Source organism: Seriola aureovittata, chromosome 1 (genome assembly GCF_021018895.1).
Source record: "Seriola aureovittata isolate HTS-2021-v1 ecotype China chromosome 1, ASM2101889v1, whole genome shotgun sequence".
Taxonomy (NCBI): domain Eukaryota; kingdom Metazoa; phylum Chordata; class Actinopteri; order Carangiformes; family Carangidae; genus Seriola; species Seriola aureovittata.
The window spans coordinates 34,285,936-34,307,636 of NC_079364.1; the positions used below are offsets into that span (position 1 = coordinate 34,285,936).

Sequence of the window (21,701 nt, forward strand, 5' to 3'; positions counted from 1 at the left end):
TTTAGCAGTTTGTTCTGAATTTTTATCAGCCTATTTCTTGCTCAAATACTAATAGAAAATAAAACACAAAACGTGTCTTTGACTAAAAATGAATTTCACAAGGCTATCACATTTCTCCAATTGGTTTTTTCCATGTGTAGCGTGAATACCACAATTTGAATTTTGCTCTCGTTAAAAGAATGGGGCACCAGTCCTCAGGGAGGACAATTTGATTAAAATACAGATTGTTTTGATCAATCTCACATCCAAAGTTGTGATTTCTCGATTACAGGGATCTCCGATCTTCACTTCAAAGAAACACAGGCAACGACTGGGTTACGTTGATAATATTTATTGACTAACTAAACACAGTAAAATGAACAAGGATAATGACATGAATCTATAACTAATAATAACTATATCTACCAGCTGAACTAGCAGTGATTTGGGCGATGGTGAAAGAGAATGGATTTAGATATGTGTATAGCATTTATTCGTAACGGTGGAGAATTATTAAATCGGGATTAGTATTATTCCGACATCAACCCAGTTCGGAGCAAAGGATAGAGTTGCCTACTTTGAGTAGCGGAGCGCTGTTGAGATCCTGGCTGGAGCCCCGGAGTTTGGTTGCTAGGCGACGGGGACGCCACACTCCAAGTGGGTTTCTCTCAGAGATGACGGCCGTTGCCAGGGGTGACGGGCTCTGCCGATGTCTCGGTGGATCAGCGTCGGCGCAGTCTGCCAGCAGACTTTCTTCGTAGGCACTCTCGAGATCTGGTTAGCCGGTCCTGGTGTGGCGTGTAGCCGGAGGGCCGGAGGTTGACAGCGGAATAAACGCTAGTATTTAACTTAATTTGCCAGATAAGTTGGAAGGAGTTGGTGTTGGCCAAACGACGCAAAACCTTCAAAATCTTCTAGACAAAAGCTGGATTTTGTCACAAAAAGAAAAACGACAAAATTACTTATACACACCTGTGTGTGATTCAATTTGGAAGACTTGGCTTGTTGAAATAGTGAGGCAAAAATCGCGCACCAAAGTGTAAGAAGTAAAGTTTAAGCTAGAAACGAACGTGAGCTAGTGCGCGATACGAGGCGTAAGAGTTAAGATTGTAAGAAAAGTTGTAAGAGGAAGGATTGTAAAAGAAGCTATGTAAAAGAAGACGTAAAAGAAGAAGAAGAAGAAGAGCGAGCCCTGGAGGATCCTGCTGTTTTATCCTCGGGGTGTGTGTAGCTGGGGGGGCTTGACAGTTGTCGCCACCCCTTTGGTCTTCCTTCTCTTTCTTTGTTTCAATAAAGAAAGAGAGAAATAAAACCTTAAGTTAATTTGTTTAATTTGGTTTTACGCGCAAGTGTTGCATATTCTACTCCCACCATGGCCCATTCATTTTGACAACGGCCTATATCAACTACCTAGCTAAAGTTTGGAATATACAAGATAACTAATAAAATCATCATGTTTAACAACACACATAGAATACATAGATCAATGAAAGGATAACAATTTGTAACCACACAAATATATAGCTAAGTTACAATATAAAACAGTAATGTCAGAGTGATGCATTAAGTTTGTCTATTTCTTAATTCCCTAAGGGAAAAAGGGGTCCAGTCTGGTCCTTAGATGGCAGTATTGTAATATGGTGGATATTTACCTTAGAACTAATAAAACCTATCTCAGCCTCCATGTGGGCTACAGAAATGAACTTTGGATCATACTTAGTTGAAATCTTTCCAGAGTAATACTGCATGAATTACCTGGTGATAGGACGTTTGATTCAATGACATTTCAATCATGCTTTATAAAATGTGGAATAGTTCATCAATCCGGCTTGGAATGTAGGATGGTTTTATGGCGGGGGTCTGTGGTTCCTCGTGAGACCCCCCTTTGGGTAAGAAAGGGTGTTAAAGGTGAGAGTGTTGTTTTCTCTTGTGAGAGAAGATGAACCAGGAGTGTGAATCCTGGTGGTTTAGCACCTTGATGGCTAAATGTTCCTTTTCATGTTATTTGATAAGAGGTGGCACCCTCCTATCAATCCCGGATGAGTGTCAGGGATGAAACATGAATTCATTGTCAGTCTGTGGGGGAGAGTTGTGTTTGTCTCCCATTTGGTGCAGGAGTGTTGGTTCAGAATGAGTTCGATGAGCTAGCCATAAATTCCGATGGTATCTTCAAAAGCTAGTCTATTGGTGAGGGGAACTCATTTCGTCCCTGTTTTCTATCCATGTGATGGTTTGATGATGGGAAAGTGGACATGGGAGGCTCCCCATATCCTCCAGAGCACCCCAGTGTCCTTACCATAAATCTGGTGTCTGGTCACTGGCGTCCACCAGTGTCCGCTACACATGCACAGTCATTAAATTTGAATCATCATATATACACATCAATTAGTTGTCCTCCATAACCCTCTGGCAACAACAGTAATCTGAGTTTAAGTAAGTTTACTTCTTGGAAAATGTTAACACTGAAGTTAATTTGATATCAACAACATTTACTCAACACTGCTTGCAAAACCTGCAATCTCGTTTCCAATGTGCTCATTCTTACTTTCACTCTCATTCTTCTCCCCTCCTACTTTTTTCCCTCCCTGCTTCTGACTTTAGACTGTCATTTGTAGACACTGCACAACCTTTTGGCTTTTTTGTGGGACTACATGCATAATCTGATCATTTTAAATCAAACAGCTGCCTGTTACATTTATAGGGGTTACAACCTGTAGATTAAAAAGACTGTAGGATATGATACAAAGACTAGACTTGTTTTCATATTTCTTTTTTTTTTTAGTCAGTGATGAAGTTTGGTCGTGGTAAACACCAACATTTCAAACTAAATGAATCTTTCTTTATTTCTAAACCTTCAAACATGGACTTCAGATCAGGTGAAGAGTCTTTTGCCTCATCTTTATTTTCAAACATAGAAATGAAATGGAGTCAAACGTACAATATTTGTCTTTTAAGTGTAGTGGAGTAAAGGCCAGAAGTTGACAAAAGAAAATACTCAAGTAAAGAACAGATACTGGAAAAATATACTTAAGTACAGTACTGAAGTAAATGTACTTAGTTACTGTCCAGCCCTGTGTGTGAGGAGTCAAATCCAGCTCACAATGTACCTGCAAGTTAGTGCAACAAGTGTTGTGTGTAGGTGTCCTGTGTGTGCAAGTGTGTTGGTGTGTGTTGCAGAGCAGGCAGAAATTGCAATGATGATGTCACAAGAGCCACACTGTTCTCTCTCTCTCTCTCTCTCTCTCTCTATCTCTCTCTTTCCCTTCCCCTTCCCCTTCTCTGTGTGTGTGTGTGTCTTTGTTGGTGTGTTGTAGGAGGTGATTACAGCAACGGTCGACCTTGAGGATGTGCGTAGCTACAGAGGAGAACTGTGTCAGCCTCTCATGGTGAGACAGCGCCACCTTCCAGCCTTTCTAGAGCTCACGAATCACCAAGTTTTATTGTGTCACAGTTTCATTTGTCTGCTACTTTGTGTTGACCTGCCTTAAAAATTCCTCTTCCTGCTGAGCAGCAAACAGCAGCAAATTTCAACCCCAGTACAGTTGTCATGGAGGAGGAAATTAGCTATAGAGACCAAAACTGTTTTTGTAACAGGCTGCAAACATGTTTATTTCTGCTGTAAAGTTGGACATTTTAACATGGGAGTCTATGGGGATTGACTCATAGTTGGATCCAGACTCTGGTCATCTGCATTTTTTTCTCAATTCAATGTTGGTTTCATGATTCAGCTCCAGAGGTTGATGTCAGGGAGTTGGTGGAAACTAAAACAGAACACTGAAAAAAGCACAGCTCTGAATGGATGTTAAACTTGCTCTGTGATCTTACTTAAAGTTTACTCTCTTAACTTTCATGTTTTAGTTTGTTCAGTTAAACAGCTTTAACAGAAGCAGAAAATCTTCTCTGTTTCTTGATCACTGTTTGATTGATTAACTGTTGGTCGTGTCTCTCTGTTTCCTCTGTCCCTTCTCTGTTGTAGGAGAGTGAACATAAACCTTGCCACAGGGTCAAAGTTGACTTCCCTTTATCCACTTGTGATGATTTCTACCTGCCCACTCACCAACCAATAATGTGGCACTTTCATACACCAGAGGAAGAGATCAGGTACAAAATACATTTTATCTTGTACATAATGTATTTTTCTTGACACAAAACCAGAATTATCTTTTATCTTTGTTAAATCAAAGAAACCATCTATTAATAACTCCTCTGTATAGCTGTTGACATCTGTGTTGTTCAGTCTAGGGCCAGCCTGCTGGCTGTGGGACTACCTGAGGAGAAGTGGACAGGTGAGGAGGAACACACGCTGAAAACAGTGCTGCTGTACTGTGTAGATGTGTGTAGATCCTGACATGATGGCGTCTGTGCTGGTTCTGGTTCTGATCTGTGCTCCAGGCTGGTTTCCTGCTGCCTCTGAGTGGAGGCGTCGACAGCTCCTCCACCGCCTGTCTTGTCCACTCGATGTGTGTGCTGCTCTGCCAGGCTGTAGAGGACGGCAGTGAGTGTGGATCACTTTGCTTCACAGATTCTCTCAAAGTTATTGCTCACACATGTTATTGTAAAGGAGAAGGCTAGTAATAGGCTCGGGTCGATATTTGATAATACAAATATTGCAATATTTCCCACCATTATCAATATTTTTCATAATATCAAGACATATTTTTCGTTTATTCGTCTTGCACTGTCTGTCCTGTTGCTGAGTCTGACCCTTATTTCACTGCTTTGCTTCCTGTACATTAAACCTTGGCATGTGACAAACTGCTGTTTAGTGGCAGCATCACTTACCATACCATACCTGAAACATAAAATAGAATGATAGAATTATATATTATAAAAAATACCTTAATCATAAAATATAATAATATAATCATACATTAAAAAAACTGAATTATAAAATATAATTATGTAATTATACTGTACATAATTTTAAAAATGACATAACATAATAACATAAAATACAACAATATAGTCATAAATTAAGAAAATATATACAATATATGGTGAAACCCAGTAATACAATAATAATGTATATTGCAATATTTTTGGCTGGACTTTATCGACAGTCCCACACACACTGCCCTGCTGCCTCAAAGACTCACTGAAGCACCAAATGTGTATTCATCCACCACTTGACGTGGTCCGTATCAAATGTCTGAGCAGTTGTTTCCTGTTGTACAAGAATCTATATGTAGAGTTCATTTCAGCTGGTGATGTGTTGATGTGATACATTTAGACACTAATTTGAGAAAGAAAAGATGAATACAGCTCAGAACTCTGAACTTTCAGTATGCTACAGTGATGCCATCAGACAGGCTTTTATCTATTACTTTCAGACCCTGATTGTATAAGGATGTGAGGGATCTGGCTGTAGATGGTGATGCTACAGCCCACATTGTGATACAATATGAAAAATGTGAAGAAACCATGTCTCTCTCTCAGACACACAAGTCCTGAAAGACATCCGCAGGGTGGTTGGGGATGACTCGTACTTTCCCCAACAGGCAAAGGAGTTGTGTGGCCGCATCTTTACCACCTGCTACATGGCCAGCGAAAACTCCTCTGAGGACACACGCAACAGGGCCAAAGAGCTGGCCAGTCAGATTGGCAGGTAAATACATGACAGAAAAGGACAGACTATAGTAGTAGGTTCTAATTCTGTTTACCTAGTCATTCTTTTAGCCGCTTCATCCTTTTTCATCCTGTTTTGCAGCTCACACATGAATATTAATATAGACATGGCAGTGAAAGGCATTCTGGGTATCTTCTCAGCGGTTACTGGGAGGTGGCCTCAGTTTCATGCCAATGGAGGAAGTCACAGAGAAAACCTGGCTCTGCAGAATGTACAGGTCCGACTCACTCACTTTGAGACTGTTGTCTCATTGTCTCACTTCACAGACACACTCTGACAGTTTAACCACAGACTTCACACTGTTGCTGCAGGAACACAACTGTGACTTACTCACTTCCTGTGTGTGTGTGTGTGTGTGTGTGTGTGTGTGTGTGTGTGTGTGTGTGTGTGTGTGTGTGTGTGTGTGTGTGTGTGTGTGTGTGTGTGGTGTGTGTGTGTGTGTGTGTGTGTGTGTGTGTGTGTGTGTGTGTGTGTGTGTGTGTGTGTGTGTGTGTGTGTGTGTGTTCGTGTGTGTTCGTGTGTGTTCGTGTTCCCAGGCCCGGGTCAGGATGGTCCTGGCCTACCTGTTTGCTCAGCTGAGTCTGTGGGCCTCAGGTAGACCAGGGGGACTGCTGGTGCTGGGCTCAGCCAATGTAGATGAGAGGTATCAGCTAACCACACACACATCTGTGATGTCTCATGTTACTGTCTGCAAAAAATAGTTTCAGAGGAGACACAGGTTCCAGGTGGAGACACTACATCACACTGTGAGATGGGTCCTCTGATGGTTGATCAGGAGCTTTGGAGACCAAACACAGTCTACAACTGGTAGAATCTGAAATTTCTTTCATTGTGAGTGTCTACAAACCAACCAATCAGGACACAGTATAAAATGATGCACAACACACAGGCCAGTACAATGCTCTGAAGAAAGTGTTTGGGGGGAAAAGGTCACATACATGCACAAAAACCAAAAGAATGGAGGCAAAACAAACAGAAGCTTTTATGGGACTTTGGGTGAATAGATGAGTCAGAATTTATAAACCACAGAGTATGCATCTAATCTCATGTACTTTTTTATATTTTTTATATCTTTATATTCATAAGTTATAAGTTATTTTTATGTCACTTTTTTTGCCTTAATTCTGGTAGAGATAGTGAGGGACAGGAAAGTTAGGGAAAACCTGGGCCAGACTGGAACCAGGGCTACTGCTGTCAGGACTAAGCCTTCATGGTACGCGCTCAACTTTTTCTACTGTTATCACAGCACTGTGATTCCGTGTTTCACTGCACATTCTGACGTGACTTAAACTGATATAGCAAGATGTTATCAGCCCAATCTTCTGTAGTTACATGTAATAAACACAGTTGTTGCTGTCACACAGTCTGAGGACCAGTGTCCAGACAGACAACATCACTGCATGAAAAAAGCAGCGTTCTCTCAGTGCAAGCTCAGAAAGGTGCTGCTAGTCAAACACATGCAGATGACACTCTTGATAGATTACTTTGTAATGTGAATAATAATCATTCCTCCTGTTTACCTCTTGATTGTCAAGACAGAGGATGAAATGATTGTGGCAGTGATAATTTTTCAGAGTTGTAAATAGTATTATAAACCACTGTGCTGGGTGTTCTGTTAGTCAAACTGTCCATCTTGGATTGTATTGTCACACTGGTACTAGGCTTGGGTAATATTCCAAAATTTGATATCTTGATACAGTCCAGCCCAAATATCGTAATATCCCTTATGATATGATATTATTGTTATATTATTGTATTTTATGTGGCAGGTATAAGTGATGCTGAGTTTTATTTGTCACATGACAAGGTTCAGTGTACAGTAAGCCAAGCAGTGACATGAAGGTCAGACTCTGTGCAAAAAATGTAAATATATTAATATTTAACTCTGGTGCAGAGAGCCAGAGTTAGCATTAGCACAACCACTAACACTGTGTCAGGCACTACCAGTTACAAGCTAACAAACAACATAAACAAATAAAAGATGCTAACTATGTTAACCGTTCTGATATGTCTGCTAGTCTCTGATTCTGGTCTGAATAGACTCCTGAGTCTGGGTCTGACTGAGACTCAAACATGTGGCTGGGTCTCTCGGATGTTTCCTCCTCTAACCATCTTGATACTCTCTGCTCTTTCCCCTTTCAACTTGGAGCAAGCAGTTTGTGGGCGGGGCACAAGGCCTGATCCAGGTTTCTCAATCAGGAAGTAAGAGTAGACGAGCTTCAGACCGAGTTTTTATGTGAGAAAATCATTTTAAACTAAACATGCATCATAGCAGAGAAGTTCTACAGAGTTTAAAATACATCTGGAGAGGCTTTAACAAATGCCAAGGCTCTGAGTTGATTTTGATGATGAATCAGTGGGTGTGTGAAAAGAAGGAAAAAGATAAATCTTACCACATATGAAATTGACTTTCATGAGTAGGGAAATGTTTGTTGTTAATGTAAGCTGTAAGCAGAGGATTTACTGATGCTACAATGGTTTATGTTTGGTGTAAGGAGGTTTTTCACCTGCTCACTGCAGCTGAATGTCTGTTCTTTACACAGACCACATTGTTTATGAAAGTAGTCACAGCCTAACTTGTCTTGCTCAGTCTCACAGGGTACTTCACCAAGTATGATTGCTCCAGTGCTGACATCAACCCAATAGGAGGCATCAGCAAGACAGATCTGAAGGGTTTCCTGCTGTACTGTGCTGAGCAGTTCCAGCTCAGTGCTCTGAGAGGGTGAGGACAGACCCGTTAGAGCTGACAACATAGACACCAAACGTGTCCCAGTGTTTCACCCTCTGCACTGAACATAAAGAGTAATCCTTCAGCAGTGGAGCACCAGGTTTTATGGGAAATATGACAAATCAGGAGTGTTCAGGTCTCATGCAGCAGTCTGTATTTCATTAAAACTTTGTCATATACCGTAATCACATGCAGCCTCTGGTGTGGTTTTCAGTTTGTCAGTGGTTCTGTTTCATCTGCAGAATCTTGGCTGCTCCACCCACAGCTGAACTGGAGCCACTCACAGATGGACAGGTCTCACAGACAGACGAGGTAAGATACAGCTGCCGCTGAACTTGTTACTTGTAGGATTATTTGAGTTTTTTTTTTTTAATATGTGTATTATTTTGCTGTATAGCCAGAATGAAATCTTACAAATGGAGAATAAGGAGAAAAGATAAATAAATTAATGAAAAAGAAAAACCCCACAAACACAGCACATCGTACATAACCACAGGGCTACAGCCACAATTAAATTATGTGCAAGGGAATATTTCTTTAAAAAGAACAACATTATATTTATATATTACAGAACCTTTTGAGAGAAAAAAGAGAAACGCAATACACAGCATGGTGCTTTACATTGGACTCAACACATTAATTCTTACTCTAAAAGAATTTCAGCACAGAGTTCCAGATCTTCTCAAACATACTTCCTCTATCTTCATTGTCAAATCTCTCCAGTCTCTCAAGTCTCTCCAGGTGTAGTGTGTTTGTCATTTATCCCAAACACAAATCATATGTGGTAGAGTCCAGCTTCCACATTTGTAAAATTAACTTCTCTGCATTTACTTTCCAAACCAGACAGCCATTTTTTTCATATTTATTGGCAGAAGATAAAGAGCTAGTTGCTCCTTGAATCTCAGCTTGAATCAGCTGATCTGGTTCCCGGTGTTTCCCAAAAGTCCCTGAAAAACTGGGGAAAACTAGAAAATACTTTTCTAATGGGAGTTAAAATTACTTGCAAGAGTGTGTTAGATTACTTATTCTAGATTTACACCAATTACAAAAAGGTGAAACATCAGAAAAAAATGATGTAACTTTTATGGAACACTCATCCCAGACCTCATCATTCAGTTGTACATTCAGTTCATTCGCTCATACCTGCTTAATTGATGTGCTTAAGCACATCAATGTCTACTATGTTTGTCTACTCCCATTAAGATTGATCCATCACCTAAAACAAATCAGGAGCTGAATGAAATCTCATAGATGATCATATTCATCCTGGCCCAGAATGATTGAACTTTAGCAATAAATGACGGGACCTTCCTCTTACTTGTATTTCAGTTTGTCGTGTCTCTAAACCAAGCAGCATAATCCTAAACTGAACCTTTGTTCCTACAAATCTTGTCCCACTCCTCATCATCCAGTGTCAGGTTCAGATCCAATCACCATGACTTCTTCAGAGCTGATAAAGCCCCATTACCCAATCAACATGGGATAATACGCAGTTCCCATAATTCATTGGTACTTTATCTTATAACTCCATTTCCTTTCCTCCTTCTCCAGTTTCCTCCATCATTCCATTTTTTAACACAAAATGTTGTTAGGGAAAATTCTTATCATCTGTGGTGAAGAAAGAGCACTGGAATCCAAGATGTTATGTTAAGGATGTTTATTGAAGCTTGGCCAAGGAGAAAAGAGGAATCATCAATACAGTCCCCTCCAAGCCTGTAACATTTAATGCAGGAGCTGTGGCACAGCAACCTAGGGCCTCACACTTACCTTTCACCCTGAGTCAGTCATTCATTAGGACAAGGCAAAATTTCCTCACGAATATCGAAATCATTGCATTATAAGTTGCATTGTTGTGTCAAATATAAGGTTGAAAGTAACAGGACATGTCTGTAGAGTGCCTCTGTTCTTCTCTGACCACCCTCAGGCAGACATGGGGATGACCTACTCTGAGTTATCAGTGATTGGGCGGCTGAGGAAGATCTCCAAGTGTGGCCCCTTCAGTATGTTCTGTAAACTCATTCACATGTGGAAGGAAGTGCTCTCACCTACAGAGGTCAGTCAGCTCCTTCACAATGTGGGTTTAACCCTCCATCAGAGGAAGTTAATCTTAAACTCAGCCACATAAAAGAAAGAGGAGATTTTCTATAAATCTGTAAAACATTATTCATTCTTCAAATGTTTATTTTCCCTGGTTACAGCATGGGTTCACCATTAAAGAAATACAGTTTTCCTGGAAGTAGAAACAGTGTACAGAATATTGAATTATTTTTTATTATTATTAGTCATCAATATTGTGCATTTATCAGTGGCTGCCAAGATTTTTAATCTCAAAATATTTAGTAATAAAATAAAAATAAAATCTTCTTCAGGTGGCTCAGAAGGTGAAGCACTTCTTCTGGATGTACTCAGTGAACCGCCACAAGATGACCACGGTGACGCCGTCTTACCATGCCGAGAGCTACAGTCCTGATGACAACCGCTTTGACCTACGACCTTTCCTCTACAACACACACTGGACCTGGCAGTTCAGGTGCATCGACACCCAGGTAGACTTTAGGGACTTCTTCTCATTTTCATGTTACTAGAGCAGGTTAGACAAAGGAACAAGACAAATGAACAAACATCTTAAAGAAGCTGTTTCCATGTCTTCTTCTTCTGTTCCACAGGTGTCCCAGATGACAGCGAACACCTCAAAGCAATAACACCTGAGGTTTTCAGAGCCCAGTTAAAATCCATCAGAACATTCAGATCATTTAGTTTGTACCACTCACAGTAAAGTCGAACACTCTGTACTGTGAGCCAGGGGGCTGAGACTTGATTTAAAAAAAAGAAAAAAAAGAAAAGAAAAGTCCTGCAGCCATTTGTCTACAAACATGCAACAAAAGTAATCAACACACAGGAAATGAAAGTAACCTGATATGAGATCAATACTAACTTAAATCAATATTTTATATCAAATATATTTGAAAGTCTGACCTGATGTTGCCAATGTGACTGAAGCCACTGCTGCTAGAGTCAATGGCTTATTTATCCTGTATGTGATCTATTATAACATCAGAAAAACTTTAATTCATTTGCTTGATAGTTATGATACAATATTTACAGTTACACCTGAACGACTTTTGATTTGCTTTAGTATAATCATAAAAATGTATTTTGAATAAATATTACATAAATATAAAATTCAGTTTGTACATTTGTTATAGAAACATGATTCTATTAAAACATGGACTGTAGTATAGCTACAAAAAATGCTATTTACATTATTGTCTTTTAACAAATGGAAAAATATTTGGGTTTAAGGTTAATTATATGTAGTTGTGTAGTTGTATAGGATTGGTTTTGGTTTCTCTGAGTGATTACCTGAAATTTAAAAAAAAAAAAAAAAAAAAAAAAAATTAATTGGATCACTCAAAAAACAGTCAGCCAATCTCTTCTGATTGGCTCACTGATCTGTTGTTACTAGAGTTCCAGAATGAAGCCTGAGAGAGGAGAGAAAACTACACTGAGATGATTGTCAGTAGGGTTCATCCTCTGGAGACCATGAACAGAATGTCAATTAGTAATGCATTCATTAGTCGATGAGATATTTCCATCAGGACCAAAGTAGTGCACTGACAGACAAACCAACATTATTGCCACAGTGCTGAAAAAACAAAGATTTCTGTTACAAATAATCTGATTGTTTCTGTATCATATTAGATTAGATTAGATTACATTAACTTTATTTATCCCACAACTGGGAAATTCATATTATTATATTATTCATATTAAAATATGTGAATGGAAAGAGAGAAGAGGTGAAAATATTTTGAAAGTAGCACCACAACATTTCATTCATTATGAGGTTAAAGATAGTTTCACAGTTTTCCAGGTCAATCTTAAAACAAAAGTTAATTGATGCAAATGAATGCACCTTGGTGCATTAATATGAGTATAATATAGGGCTGGTCCTTATATATCGTATATGTGAATGTCCAGCAGTCTGTGTCTTAAGGTGATTAAAACCTCATCTCAATCGATTTACACTCTTCACCATGGACTTGATGATGAGTCATTTCAGAATAGATACAACTTCTAAAATGCTGGTTATGAGATGACGCAGTCCACAGCAGCTCATCCTCAGTGTCTGCTTCTGCTGAGAGTGAACTGATCTGAATGCAGGTAACACACTGACTATAGATGAGTTCCTCAACAAACCCCATGTCTAATAACCCTAACGGTCACTTTAATCTGGACTCCAGACTAAACGTTTTGGTCCAATCGGCTTCCTTTACATTAGAGTCAAAGGAGAATACACGCAGTACCATTTTACAATAAAAACTACCCTTATAAAGGATTCATAAATGGTTTATAATTTGGTTATTAATTCAGTTAACACTTTATAAATCGTCAAACAATTCTAAACGACTTATAACAGTTTTCATACATTGATGCAGACTCACTATTGGGCAAGATCAAGTTAATGCATTCTAATCATTAATCTTACTATTGTTTTACTATACTCTCTATAACTGGTAAAATGAGCCTTATAGAAACTTATTAATAATGATTATGTGTTTTACCCTTTATAATAAGGTCCTTTTACAAGTTATAAATGTAAGTAACTGATAAATAAAGATGCTGACAGTGGTTCCTTGCTAGTAAATATGTGATGAAGCAGCAGGTGCAAATTATGAATGATGGAGAAAACAAAGAAAGTAATGAGATATGAGGCTTAACTGTACAGATACATATGGGCTCATTATTTGTCCTCAGAGACCTTGTCCTCACTCTGTCTCTGACAGTAAGTGACTGTAACCTGCAGCATGTGCTCTGTGCTGTGGGAGGAGTCCGTTTTTTAAGTCAGTGTAAAGTGATACCAAAGTAGGGAGGGAGGAGCGAAGCAGAGGGGCGACTTCCTAAAACCAGTCAGCAACCTACAAGTGCACTTGTTGTTTGAGAACTTTTAAAGTTTGTATCGTCAGTGACTGAACTGGACTGAACTCCGGCTCAGCTCCGGCACAACACCGTCTCTACTGGTCGCACTCTGCCGCTGAGGAGCGGTACAGGACCTACTGTAGATTTCCTGGATGGAAACAGAGAGTCTGCTGACTGGGAGTGTCAACGGAGCCCCCGGGGATTATGGCTCCCGTTCGGGCCCAGATAGCGAAAGGGCCCTAAGCAGCAGACGGATGTCGTATTCTGTCGCCCGGGAGTCGTGTAGTGTCGAGAGGGACACAGGTGAGTGGGGAAGGGTGGTGGGGGGGAGTGCGTGGGGTGTAAAGTAATGTAAAGTACATTACAAGATACACTTACAAGACAGATTAATACACGATTGCACCATAGGAGCACATTGCGGTACATCACGTTACCTAGATGTTAATTTTTTGTAAACTCAGATTCAGAGTAGTTAGTAGGACAAGGAGTAGTCCCAGTTTTCATACAGCTGTAGTACACAGTCACTTCATTGGGGACAGCTACGGCTAAACACACTGATGCTGCACGTTCATTCAGCCAGATCCCAAAGGTGTTCTACTGAACTGAGACCTGGGGACTGTGGAGACCATTAAAGTTCACCAAGCTCACCGCCATGTTGATGAAACAGGTTTGTGACATGGCGCATTATCCTTCTCGAAGTAGCCATTAGAAGATGGTGAACTGTGACCATGAAGGGATGATCAGCAACAATAATCAGATAGACTAGTATTCAAATGTCACTTGGTTTGTATATCTATCTACCTGTTAAGGAGCCTTATGTGTTTTCAGAGAACACTCTTCACACTATTACACCAGCAGCAGCAGCAGTCTGAACCTTTGTCACAAGGCAGGTTACCATCTGCTGCCTCAGCACAAATCCTGAACGATTAATAGAATTTGCGATAAAATCACAATAAGATAAAACAAGATTTTCTAACTGCAAAGGCTGAAATTACACTCTGGTCACGTGACATGCAAGTGAGAGTAGAGCAGTCGGCTAAAAGAGGGAGCAACAACTTGGCATGCTACCCTTTGACCTTTTGTACAATGGCCTCAGGCTCGACAGAAGCTGGCACTGTGGAAACTTAAGTGTCAAAGAGGAGCAATACGTCGGTTGTGTCAAACTATTTTGGCTTTAAAAAAGAAGATGCTGCACAGCGCCAGGTATTGTGCAGAACCTGCCTTGCTACCGTTGCTACCTCACGGGGCAACACTACTAACCTGTATCAGCACTTAAAAAAACACCACAAAGCCATGTACAATAGTTGCATGGCTAAAATGCTGACCACCAGTGTGTCAAGTAAGCCAAATACCACCCGACAAGGATCACTGATGGAAATGTTTGAAAGCATACGTCCATATGAACCACGTTCAAAACAGCATGGGCAAATTACTAAGTGTTTGTGAGTCTGTGTCCACTGCAGCTTCAGTGTTCTTGGTGACAGGAAGTGAAATCTGACGTGGTCTTCTACTGTTCTAGGTTGGACATTGGTCACTCTGAAGCTTTTGTGCTCAGTGAAGTTGTAAAGAGTGGTTATCTGAGTGACTGTAACCTTTCTGTCAGCTCCAACTAGTCTGTGCATTCTCTCATCAACAGAGAGCTGCTGCTCACTGGACGCTTTTGTTGTTGCTCCATTCGCAGTAAAAATGTCTGAGACTGTTGTATGGGAAAATCAGCAGTTTCACTTTCCAGTTTCAGATGGGCAGATAATAACATATTTGCATGAAGCTGGTGTACAGCTGTTTCTGATGAAATGGCCACTGAGTGTTCTAAAATGGTTAAAATACTCATCACATTTTCGTAAAGCCAAAGGTGAGACCTTCCAATGTCTTGTTTTGTCCAACCAACCGATATAAAACAGCAAATCTTCACAGTTGAGCCGCAGGAACTACAGAACTTCTGACGTTTTTGTGATTCATACACAATCAGCTGTTTTGTCACTGTCAGGGGTTTTATTCAGTGTTACTAAAAATGAAATTAACAGTCGAACTTACATGTGAAAGCTGAGTCACTGTGTGAGCTACATACTGCAGGATTATTATGGGTTTTAGTCTATCAGGGGTATGAAGTGTATGGTCGATTTGGTATCTGTTTGCTTCTGTCACTGTTGGTGCTCATTCAGTTGTCTTACAACTAAAACAGAAAAATAATTCAAGTTGAATGAGAGCAACTCTTTCTGTATTAAAATAGACTATCATGGAGCACATAGAGATGTAGCCACTGAAGAATCATTTCAATGTGCACAGAGGTCTTTTCCAAAACAGCATTAAAACACTGATTCAGTTGAACTGTAGCAATGTAGCTAACATGCTAACAGACTAGTTAACAGGCTAGCTAGCTCACAATAAATGCCAGTGGAGAGGAGAGGCAAACCAGGCAAATGTTTGGGGCCCTTGATGGACATCTGCAAATTGTAGCTTCTGCCAATAGTCTGCATGTGTGTCCGGGGCCCCTGAGAACCTACAATTGCTTCTGCATACTGTAGAGGTCTTAACTTTCTATCCAGAAGATTTTCTACAGTTAGCAAGGAGGTTGCATAAATCAGTGATGAAAAGTCGCAGTGAAAATAACCTTTTAACTAATTTCAACTTTTTGGGAGCAACAGAATAACAGCAGAAAGAGCTGGAACAATTGTCAATTTACCACAATGAAACTAATTTGCAGAGACAAACAGAGAAACAAAAGGCAAACTGAGAAGAGCAAAAAGAAAAGCTGTATCTCACAAACCAGAAACAAGAAACACAAACCAAAAGACACACCATACAAGTTTTGATTTTAGATGCAAATCACATTTCTTTGCATTTCACGTTGCAGCTGTCGGTCTTATTTTTTTAATGATAGTAACTTCGCAGTTGCAGTTTATTATGGTTAGTTTGCAGGTGAACAGCCAAAAATTATGCCACACTTACTCACTATGTAATCAATGCTTCTGATTGAAATGTCAGGGCTGAATCTGTTCATTAAAACTGTTTGTACCCATGTTCTACAAGTGAAGCAGGTAAACAGAGTTGTGTTCTCAGAGTGTTCTTTAAAGTGATAGGATTAAAGCAGCCGTGATGTGATTGTTATTCTCAGTAGTTAAACCTCAAAAATCTATTTGTGTGTAGAAGACTAACACCACATCAATTTAAGGTACAAGAAATATGACTTTAATATGTATAGCTCTGTATGCATCCGTGTGTATTCAGTATAGACAAAATCTATGATATATTTAACCTATCTTAGCTGGGAACAGGTGGAAACTGTTGGCATGGCTCCATCGAATGTCAGCAACTACAAAGTTCACTTTATGCTGCGTACTTTAGCTTGAGATCTAGACTGATAAATTTGCCAGCAGATGTTAGCAACCACCAGTGGATGTTAGGGACATATCATCAGCTGTGTACCTCACTGTCATAGGGTGTTTTGGTTGCTTCACCCTGTTAAAAAGCCCCTTCAGGTAGATGGCAGCCGTGTTCAGGGACCAGTCCAGTTTACTGTCCAGGTGCACACCTAGGTATTTATAAGTGTGCACCATCTCAATGTCCTTCCCTCGAATGTTGACTGGCTGAAGGGTGGGACTAGACTTCTGAAAGTTGATGACTAACTCCTTGGTCTTGCAGGTGTTCAGAAGGAGGCAGTTCTTGTCGCTCCATTCACTGAAGGCCATCGTCAGATCCCTGTACTCCTCTTCCTAACCATTTCTGATACGCACCGCAATAGCTGTGTCATCTGAGTATTTCTGGATGTGGCAGGACTCAGAGTTGTATTTAAAGTCTGCCGTATATGGGGTGAACAGGAACAGAGCCAGAATGGTCCCCTGCGGAGCCCCAGTGCTGCTCATCACTGTCCCTGAGACACATTCAGGATGGGTAACATCCTGACGTTCTGTGGTCGTCTTGTGAGGTAATCCACAATCCAGGACATGAAGCAGCGATCCACCCCCATCCCTTCCAGCTTGTCTTTAAGAATGGTTGGTTGGATGGTGTTAGATGTACTGAACATAATCCTCATGTAACCACCTGGCTCATCCAAGAAACAATGGGCCCAGTGGAGCATGTAAAGGATGGTATCATCCACTCCAATATGTTCTTTGTAGGCAAACTGTAGGCTGTCAAGCGCATGTTCAACCTGTGGTTCAGAAGGTGGAGAAGCAGCCGCTCCAAGGTTTTCATGATGTGTAATGTGAAGGCCACCAGTCTGTAGTCATTTATCTCAGCCAGTTGCAATACCTTAGGGACCGGAACAAGATACATGAAGTTTTCCACAGGACCTGGGTCCAGGTCCCTCCCTGTTTGTAGACTTAAGTTAAAGATCCTCTGGAGAGGCTCAGCCAGCTGGGCTGCACAGTCCTTTAACAGCCTCAGACACACACCATCCAGACCTGTTGCCTTTCCAGGACGTAGCATCCTGAGCTCCGCCCTCACATCCTCCGTTGTAAAGGACAGGAGACTTGATCCCAGTGTGGAGGGAGTTGCAGTGTCAGGTTCTGAAGGAGATGTTGTAGGAGAAGCTGCAGTTAAAGCAGTGGGAGAGAGAACAGGTGAGGCTGTGTCAAACCTGTTGTAGAACAGGTTGAACTCATTGGCCTTGTCCACATCCCCTGATGTTGCCTGGCTGTTCTTCTCTTTAAAGCCAGTGATCCTCATCCCCTTCCACACTTCTCTGGTGTTGTTGTGCTGCAGCTTCCTCTTTACTTTCTTTTTGTAGTCCTCCTTCACCTGCTTTAATCTCCTCTCCGCTCATGTTCAACACAGCTGAGCTTCTCCCTGTCTCCATCCCTGAAGGCCTTCTCTTTCTGGTTGAGGAAGGTCTTGATGTTACCAGTGATCCAGGGTTTGTTGTTTGGAAAGCAGTGTACAGTCCTTGCTGGTATTACAGTGTCCATACAGAAGTTAATATAGTCCGTGCTACATTCAATCATTCTATCAAGGTCAGGATCCTTGCTGTAAACATTTTCCTGTGACTCCAACAGTACATTCCAATCTGTGCACTCAAAACAGTCTTTATGACACTCACTGGCCTCCGGGGTCCAGTTTCTGAATGACTGGCTGGTTGCAGCCTGCCTCAGTACACAGGGCTTGTAGGAAAGCTGAAGAAAAAACAGATTATGATCAGATCTGCCAAGTGGTGGTATAGCTGAAGCAGTGTAGGCCTCCTTGATGTTTGCATACAACAGATCAAGTGTCTTATTTTCCCTTGTGGGACAGTTAACATACTGAGTGAAGCCAGTCAGGTGAGAGTGACATGGTTAAAATCCCCTGATATTGCAATGAATGCATGAGGGTGCTGGGTCTGTACTCTTGCAACAGTCTCGTGAATGACGTCATACGTGACTGCAGGCTCTACTCATGGTTGAATTTAAACAACAATGGCGACGATGTGTGAGAACTCTCTCGGTACATAGTACGGTCTAAGACCAACTGCAAACAGTTCAGTATCCCAACAGCAGATCTTCTCCTTCACTGTGATGTGACTGGGGTTGCACCATCACAAGCAGAACCAGTCCTCCATCTTTATTCTTCCCACTTGCTCTATTGTCTCTGTCTGCTTGTACTGCAGTGTAAATCCACACAATGGTCGGGAGTGTTGACGTTTAACCATGCCTCTGCAGTGTTTCCTCTAGGATTTTTTTCAGCAGTGGGGGGCATGCTATCCGGGGGGGTAGAGTCAGTGGCAAAGTTTGCACCCAGGCTCATCTCTCTCCCCTGCACCTTCACCCAGCTCTCCCGCTGCTGTGCTCTGCTCTCCTCCACTTTGTTTAACAACTCCTCCCTGTCTAATGTTACTTGTCTAATAAGATTACATTAAAAGTGTGAGTAACGTAACGCTAACAGCGTTATATAATTTACACTCACATCACATCTGATTACAAGTGTGAACATTAAAATACTATTTTTTACCTAACATCATCATTTACGAGTCAGTAAAAGGCTTATGATAGGCTACCTGACTAGCGTCTTCTTCATCTGTTGCCTTTCTCTTCTTAGAGAAGTATCTGAACAAGCTCATCTGAAATTCAGTCAGCAGTTAATACATAATGACGTGTAGATATTAGCTTCAGTGTTTCCTCTACATTCATTTAGCAGTGGCGGCCCGCCACTGCTAAATCATAGCCGCCACGCCTTCAAATTTCTTTTCTTTTTTTTTTATTGTCGCAAATGCACCACCGCCACATCTCTCCACCTTCAGAGCACAGCCTGTGTGATGATGAGCGCAACAGCGGGTGGAGGGGAGGGAGGGAGTGGGGTGGTTGGGGGATCCTATTGGAGTTAATTACTCGCGAGAGCGCGGCCTTGAAAGTGACGTCACGTCAGGCACCAGGTGAGAGTCAGAGAAGTGTAGTCGTGAGGAATAAGGCAGCGAATTACCGGAGAAAAGGTAGACTTATTAGCCAACTCAGTGACGCTAACTTGGGTAAACTAATTGATAGCATTAAGCTAATATCTACACGTCATTATGTATTAACTGCTGACTGAATTTCAGATGAGCTTGTTCAGATACTTCTCTAAGAAGAGAAAGGCAACAGATGAAGAAGACGCTAGTCAGGTAGCCTATCATAAGCCTTTTACTGACTCGTAAATGATGATGTTAGGTAAAAAATAGTATTTTAATGTTCACACTTGTAATCAGATGTGATGTGAGTGTAAATTATATAACGCTGTTAGCGTTACGTTACTCACACTTTTAATGTAATCTTATTAGACAAGTAACATTAGACAGGGAGGAGTTGTTAAACAAAGTGGAGGAGAGCAGAGCACAGCAGCGGAGAGATGAGCCTGGGTGCAAACTTTGCCACTAACTCCCCCCCCCCCCCCCCCCCATAGCATGCCCCCACTGCTGAAAAAAATCCTAGAGGAAACACTGAGCTTAATGCTATCAATTAGTTTACCCAAGTTAGCGTCACTGAGTTGGCTAATAAGTCTACCTTATTCCTCACGACTTCACTTCTCTGACTCTCACCTGGTGCCTGACGTGACGTCACTTTCAAGGCCGCGCTCTCGCGAGTAATTAACTCCAATAGGGAAAAAAAGAAAGAAATTTGAAGGCGGGCCGCCACTGCTAAATGAATGTAGAGGAAACACTGCTCTGTGAAACACATGAGACTACACTCACGATATGCTTCTGTTTCTTCACAAGTGCTTCCAGTTCATCACACTTGTTAGCCAGGGAGTTGACATTTCCCATGAGGATTGATGGTAGAAAAGGCTTATATCTCAATCTCCTAGCCTTTAGCTTAGCCCTGGCTCTGCATCCACGGTACGGCTTCTTCACCTCAGCTGGTATGGGATATTTAACTCCATATCTGGTAAACTTTAAAGCCAAGAATTCTTCCTTTGTGTACATTATTTTCAGACAAAACAAAGACACAGAATAAAAAACACCAATCGACAAAAAATATACTCATATATACAAATATATTGCAAAAAACTACTAGCTATGCGGATTTGCTGCCACTTGCCAGCGAGTCATGTAGTCTAGTCATGCAGCCGTCACATCAGCAGTCTCTCCTAAGAGCCATGTCATTAGGAGAAACAAGGTTGTTAGCAGGTGTGGAAAAACAAAATTGAGGATGGTGTCAACTTCTTTGGGATTTCAACTTCACAGAGCGTCCAACAACACACAGCAACTTTAATTGAGTTTTCAAAAGGATCCTTTACCTCTAAAAGTAATTTGGATTGTCAGGTCCCTGGTTTTTCTTTGGTCTGGAAGGAGTCTCCTTGAAAAAAGGTATTTTCTTCTAGAGGCCTTCTAGGGGGACCAGGAGGGACCCCCAGACTGTATCACCTAGTAAGGTAAAGGTATTGTAAGACAGTGAGGAATTTAGCAAGATAAGGGAAGAGGGCACTGCATGTAGTCAGACAGACGCCATGTCCAAACTACCCAAAATGTGTATTTTCTTCCTCAGTGTCTAATGTCATGACTCATGTCAGATTATATTAAGATTGACTTTACAGCCAGATGAATGACAGTTTAACAGAGCGATGGCACCAGTAGTGTTTCTTATTCTATTTGAAAAACAGACTGAAGATTGAAATGTCTTTACTGTCAGCTGTTTCTGGCTAATATCATGTTATTATATAAAACTCATAATTACACACAGGAAAATGTAAGAGTTTCAGAGATATTGTCAGATGTGTTGAGTCGGAGTAGGATTTTTCTGACAGTTTCTCTTTGATGAGATTTTTTATTTCTGGTGCTGCAGTGTGTGAGAAGTGTGAGAAGTGCAGCTCACACTTGTTTTTCCACTGTGGTGTGTGTTGGGTGTGTGTGTGTGTGTGTGTGTGTGTGTGTCAGCATTGTTGCAAGCATTTTAAGCATTGCCCTGTCAGTGGCAGCCACACCACCTTGCATCGAGCCAGCAGCACTGAACATGTTGAGAGAATGTTTGAGTCTTGAACTGAGTCATCAAGTCTATGTGTGTAACT

The 21,701-nt window shown here is 41.1% G+C and overlaps 2 protein-coding genes across 8 annotated transcripts in view; both read left to right on the plus strand.

The window, feature by feature from the left end:
• The window catches only part of nadsyn1 (NAD synthetase 1), a 32,349-nt gene extending 20,833 nt beyond the window's left edge, over positions 1 to 11,516 (plus strand). For all 6 annotated transcript variants that reach the window (XM_056382495.1, XM_056382513.1, XM_056382503.1 and 3 more), the window contains 12 exons: positions 3,294 to 3,365; positions 3,956 to 4,080; positions 4,217 to 4,265; positions 4,372 to 4,474; positions 5,416 to 5,584; positions 5,687 to 5,822; positions 6,142 to 6,248; positions 8,196 to 8,327; positions 8,576 to 8,645; positions 10,258 to 10,386; positions 10,703 to 10,879; positions 11,000 to 11,516. In XM_056382495.1, coding sequence (XP_056238470.1) covers positions 3,294 to 3,365; positions 3,956 to 4,080; positions 4,217 to 4,265; positions 4,372 to 4,474; positions 5,416 to 5,584; positions 5,687 to 5,822; positions 6,142 to 6,248; positions 8,196 to 8,327; positions 8,576 to 8,645; positions 10,258 to 10,386; positions 10,703 to 10,879; positions 11,000 to 11,035 — 1,305 coding nt within the window. In that variant the 3' untranslated portion in view covers positions 11,036 to 11,516. The remainder of the gene's footprint in view (positions 1 to 3,293; positions 3,366 to 3,955; positions 4,081 to 4,216; positions 4,266 to 4,371; positions 4,475 to 5,415; positions 5,585 to 5,686; positions 5,823 to 6,141; positions 6,249 to 8,195; positions 8,328 to 8,575; positions 8,646 to 10,257; positions 10,387 to 10,702; positions 10,880 to 10,999) is intronic.
• A 199-nt stretch (positions 11,517 to 11,715) lies between these two features.
• Positions 11,716 to 21,701, plus strand: part of tpcn2 (two pore segment channel 2) — a 47,852-nt gene continuing 37,866 nt past the window's right edge. For both annotated transcript variants that reach the window (XM_056382474.1, XM_056382480.1), the window contains exon 1: positions 11,716 to 13,556. In XM_056382474.1, the coding sequence (XP_056238449.1) occupies positions 13,406 to 13,556 (151 nt within the window). In that variant the 5' untranslated portion in view covers positions 11,716 to 13,405. The remainder of the gene's footprint in view (positions 13,557 to 21,701) is intronic.